This window comes from Phaethon lepturus, unplaced genomic scaffold (assembly GCF_000687285.1).
Source record: "Phaethon lepturus isolate BGI_N335 unplaced genomic scaffold, ASM68728v1 scaffold53151, whole genome shotgun sequence".
Lineage (NCBI taxonomy): Eukaryota > Metazoa > Chordata > Aves > Phaethontiformes > Phaethontidae > Phaethon > Phaethon lepturus.
The window spans coordinates 814-6,266 of NW_010520890.1; the positions used below are offsets into that span (position 1 = coordinate 814).

Genomic DNA, 5,453 nt, shown 5'->3' on the forward strand with positions numbered 1-5,453 from the left:
TTATCAGCTAATACCCAAGATTTAGTTACCCAAAACGATTTTTTTTCCACACTAGCAGCAAAATTATTTGACTCCCTGCAGATCTGTTTACCTTTGTCCAAAAAAAAAAAAAAAAGAGCGAGAGAAAGAAAAATAAAAAGAAAATGAGAAGAGGGAAAGCTTAAGCGTAAAGGAAAGATCCAGACTTTCTAAGGCTGGTAGAAACAAGCACTGAGGAAAAAAAAAAAAGAAAAAAAATGTCCTGAATATTGACGGAAAGGGTTTGCTAGGGAAGAGACCAGAAACCAAATGAACATATATGTAGTCCATGCAGACTTGCCTGTAAAATAACGATTTATTTTAATACTTAAAAAACACACACAATCCAGTGATAAATGTCAATTACCAATAATCAGCATAAAGTGCCAAACAGCCATACATTTTTTTTTTTTAATAAACAAAACGTATTGGAATGTCTCTTAATTTGAATACACTGTTCAGAAAGCCAGCATTTAAAAAAATACGCTCTCAGGTTGAGATTTGTTCTCTCTCATCAGGACGCACGAAGACTTTAAAGTACCACTAAAACCACGTTGTGCATACTGTCAGTTTGACGTATTGCCATCTTTCTTTCCTCTGTGTTTTTTTTTTTTAAATAAGTCCACAAGTTACAAACCTCCTCACAGCGCACTAGACCACAAGGGGAAAAAAAAGGTCTCCATGTCCCATGAACACTGATTTATCCCAAACATCGGGGACACGCAGGTCTAAGATCTGGATGCGTTTTCTAGCACATGATAGGACTCCCCACTTGAGACATTTAGGTCATTTCCAAACACTGTTTTTCTTCTTTTTTTAAGAAAACAAACTAGCAAACGAGATTTGCAAGTTGCCCTTCTCCTTGTCCTAATGGTGCTGTGATGAGAAACCATCATTTCAGTTCTTAATCGTCTTCCAGAATTCTCTGTATTTCCTGAAGTGTAAAAATAAGAAGCTTTATACAGTCAAAAAAAAAGTATAAAATAAGAGGTTGTTTTTTTTTTTCTTTAAGTAATACTTTTGGAAGCTACGATTTTGGGGGGTTTTGTTGGGGTTGGGGGGAGGGGGGCTTGTGGGTTTTTCTTTGGTTTTAGAGTTTCCTGTCCAACACGTGAGCACCACCTTTTGGCATAAAGTTTATCAAAGCCACACAACACAGCTAGCACTCTCTGCATCATTCCTGTATATTTTAAATGCAAAATAATCTTTTCACCCACGACTTAGGAAGTTAGTTTCTTGGGGGGCGGGGAAGGGGTGGATTTTGCTCTTTTTAAAGTACAAACAAAAACAAAACACAAAGTTCAGTGCTCCCATCCTGCAAGTTTTGTTTCTGCTCTGGTTTTGGTGTAAAGTCTGAAGGGGAGGAAAAGTTCATAGAGGTTGGAGATTCAGCACTTAATTTTGGCAGGTTTCAGTTCCTTTACTTGCGTGTGCAGTGTCTTGTGGACAGCTAGCGTTCTGGACTGGCAAAATCCTTTCCCGCATTCTTGACACTTAAAAGGCTTTTCTTTAGAATGGATATATCTAGGGAGAGAAAAACAATCAAGATGTCAGAAATAACCAGCCTGGACTCAGCAGTGACCTACTTGATGGAGAACACTCTGAAGTTTTTTGCACCTACTGCTGAGACCGAGATTGCTGGAGTGTGGCACTCAGGCAGTCGTTCGTGTGTGTGTAAAAGCAGAGAGGAGTGCCAGAGGCTTATGAGAGTGCCTTTCTTAGGGTTAAAGAGCTTCTCTCTAACTTCAAGGGCACGAAGCTGTGTGTCTTCATAACAATTCTGAATGATCACAAAGGCAGAGGACACAAGACAATGCAAATGGAGGTTGAAGATATCTGTGGAAGCTAAAAAGGAGGCTATGCAAGTCATTTTTTCATGATAATTGAGTACAACAGGCTTGTCTTCCAAAGTCAGCTATCTGGGCTCCTCCACCAGCACCGGGCAGAGGAAAAGCTAGAGAGAACACTGCTGGCTGGCCAGGGACATGACTTTTCTTACAAGTACCTTCATGAGTGTAGGTGGGTAACTGGGAGAATACAGATACACAAGGGAAAAAGGACAGAGGAAGAATTGTTACCTGTGATCCCTCAGGTGATCCTGTCTTCTGAAGGCCTTGTGGCAAATGTCACATGTGTAGGGCCGTTCATCAGTGTGGGTTCTTTCATGGATCAAAAGGTTGTAGGACTTGGTGAAGTGCCTGCCACAGAATTTACACACGAACTCCTTCTTGGTTTTGGATGGTAACCTTCCCCGTGTGGGTTTCTTCTCTGGAGAGAGTTTAGTCACCTCAAGCAAAGAGCCCAGCCCTGGGGGTGAGCTCTGACTGTCTGCCTGTCCCAGTTTAGAGTGGTCCTCTTGTGTGGCAGCCACTGCTAAGTTGGCAAAGTCGAAGCGGGGTTTGGCTTTGAGGGTCACATTGCTGGCCTCTTGCTTTGGCTGGATGACATGTGGGAAGAGCGGGAAGGTCGGGAGCTGGAATCGTGCGTCCACCAGGCTCGACACGCTGGGTACCTTGGAGAAGGAGGAGCGGGGCAGATGCATGGCTGGGTACCCCAAAGTCCACTGGTGCAGGTGTACAGCATGCAGGGCACTGAAGCCGTAGAGGTTGGAGAGGTGGTCAGAGGGCACGGCGGGCAGCCCGTTGAATGCTTGCAGGAAGGAGTAGTTGGTGAGCTGGAGGGAAGGATGGATAGGCACTGGGGCCGGCAGGGTCTTACTTCCCATGATGTCCACTCGGGAGGAGGATCTTGGGAACAGGGGAGGAAAAGATCTGGAAAATAAAGATGGAGGGGGGAAGAGGGAGAGGTGGATTTATACGAAGATAAAAGCAGAGGGAATTTCTTACCTCACCCCTCATTAATGCCCTTCTCCAAAGCCACAAGAAGAGGCTGCCTTGGGCTTGGAGAGGCTTGACCAGCTCTTGGCTGCAAGTGTATCACCACAGGTCTCCAGATTTTCCCTCTTCCCATTCCTCGCACACAGAGTTTGTGCCCTGTCCACAATTGTTCACCCCCCAGTAACATCCCTGTGCCATGTAGACCTCTGATGATCCTCTGCATGGGGACAGCGAAGACATGTTATTTTGACCCACAAAGCTCAGGTTTCTCCCATGTAATTTAAAATCCTTTCCTGGGCACCCTCAGCCTTCAGAAAATGGTGGGATACTGCCACTATGTCCACAGAAACTGCCTTCAACCCTGACCCTTGAGGTGACACAGAAGGAGTGCCGAGAGCTTGCTGCCCCTGGGTTGCTCAGCTCCCTGCGGTCTGTCCTCAGCCAAGCCTCTGCCTCTGGGCTGGTGGAAGCAGTTGGGTGCTCAGAACTGCACGTCCTCCCACATTCAAAAATAGAAAATCCCCGATTTTTTGGGGGGAGGAAAAAAACAGCCAACAGCTCTCCCTCTTATGTACTGCAAAAAGAAATTGGAAAATTCTGAGTCTGGGTGACAAAACTGAAGTGCCATTTGCTCTCCCCAGGGGGAAGCACCTGGCTTGAAGCCCACATCCTAATCTAGGCAATCGCTTAATTAGAACCCTTCAAAAGGCAAAAAGGCGAGGGCTGGAGGGACCCTTCCCATGGGGACACCCAGCCTACCAGCTGCAGGGCCGCAGGGCCATGGCCCTTCCCTGGGCTGCGTGCCACCACTTTGCTCTGTGTTTCAGGGTCCTGCCAAGCCCCCAGCCCCTCCTCTAGGCCAGATCCCTACCCATTCCACCCCACTAGGCAGGGGGGAAATGCTACCAGGCAGCAGCATCGATGCGGATCTGGCCCTGCCTGCAAATTCAGCCCCGGCTGCTGTCAACCATTTGGCAGGAGATGCCTCCCAAGGGCTGGTGGTGGGGACGCAGCTTCACCTCTTTGCGTGTGCAAGAGAGCACCCACAGCTTCTGTAGGCATCGCATCCCTGCAGCCCAGGGAGCCTACTCCAGAGCCCACAGCTTATACCTGCTTTCCCCCCACCGAACTCTGGGATTTGCCCTCAGTGGGGTTGTTTTCCAGGAGGATCCCCATAGGATCCCCAAAGAGTCCCCACAGGGTGCTCATAAGATCCCCACAGGTTTGCTGCAAGGTTCCTGAAGGATCCACATAGGGTTCTGGTAAGATCCCCTATAGGGTTCCTGCTGAGTCACTGTAGGATCCTCACGAGATCCCCACAGGGTCCCAGCAGGATCCTTGCAACACCCAGCCTGGAGGATTAGTTTATCCCTCGGTGAAGAGTAAAGCCCCTTTGAGGAAAAGGAGACAGCAAAGTGCTGCAGAGCAGTAATTGTCTCTCTGGGCTGGTGGGGTGGAAACTGGTGGCTGGAGAGGTCTAAAGACCAGGGAAACAAATCTGATTTATATGTGGGCTGTTGCCTGGACTGAGGAGCTGTGGCTGGGAGGGTGTGAGAGGGAGAAGCTTACTCTGAGCAGCTCTATAAGCCAGGTCCACCTTTCACACCACTTTACATAAATCAGCAGCAGGAAGAGAGGCTCAAACCTTAGAGGAATTCCATCGCAATGACCCAGAATAAGAGATTGTGACATTTTGCCTTTTTTAATTGGATACATTTTGCATAGTGGCTGATTGAAAAATGCACACACTACATTCTCCTCCCTCTCCTCTTCCCCCCCCCACCTTTTTTTTTCTTTAAACTATTTAGGGCCGATGAACCAACCAGACTGTTTTGTTGTTCAACTGGGAAACGCTTTTTATTTTTTTAGTGCTGCCCATACACTAGGCGCATCCACTTTGCAGCGCAGATGCCTCAATCGATGACCCCGAGAACAAAGTGTGTGGAAGACACTCTTATCTGGGTACCTGAAATGTCTTTTTCTGTCTGTCGCAATGGCCCTGGTCTGTTTTCCTGTCTAGGTAGTCCTAGATCGCCCAAACATGAAACATGCTATTGCAAACTGAGTTTATTTCTGGGCTTATCCCCCTTTCTTTCTTCATATCCTTAGCAAATATTTAATATAGAATATATAAGCAAAAATCTACTATGTCAATTTGGGTAAATTCTTGCTCGATAACATTTAAAAAATTCTCTTTCAATTTCCCAAATGAAGAAGGGGGCAGAAAACCAAGAGAAATACAGTCGCATCATAACAGTATCCATTGCGCCCGCGTTTTTTTTTTGCTACAGCAGTTCTATTATTAAAAAAAAAAAAAAAGAAAAAACTAAAAAAGAAAAAGAAAATAAAAAGAAAGAAAACAAGGGAAAAAGAAGGGGTGTGGAGAAGAAGAAAGAAGAAGAAAAGGGGAGGTGGGAGCAGAGTGTTCACTTTACTACAAGTTTCTTGGCACTTTTCCAGAAATGTAAGCTACACTTTTGCTCTGTGCGACCGGCATAGTCAAAAATATAGATGAAGACCAGAGTATTTCATAAAGAAGTCCCCTCTCTCCGGGACATCAAAGCGAACGTGTTTCACAGCGCAGTAACTCTCCGCTCT

The 5,453-nt window shown here is 46.2% G+C and overlaps 1 protein-coding gene across 1 annotated transcript; it reads right to left on the minus strand.

Moving 5' to 3' along the window:
- Positions 1-1,093: 1,093 nt before the first annotated feature.
- Positions 1,094-2,743, minus strand: OSR1 (odd-skipped related transciption factor 1). Its single transcript, XM_010297528.1, has 2 exons — positions 2,097-2,743; positions 1,094-1,542 (listed from the first exon to the last, which is right to left on the minus strand). The coding sequence occupies exons 1-2, from the start codon at positions 2,741-2,743 to the stop codon at positions 1,407-1,409; spliced, it is 783 nt and encodes a 260-aa protein (XP_010295830.1). The 3' UTR covers positions 1,094-1,406.
- Positions 2,744-5,453: the final 2,710 nt, after the last annotated feature.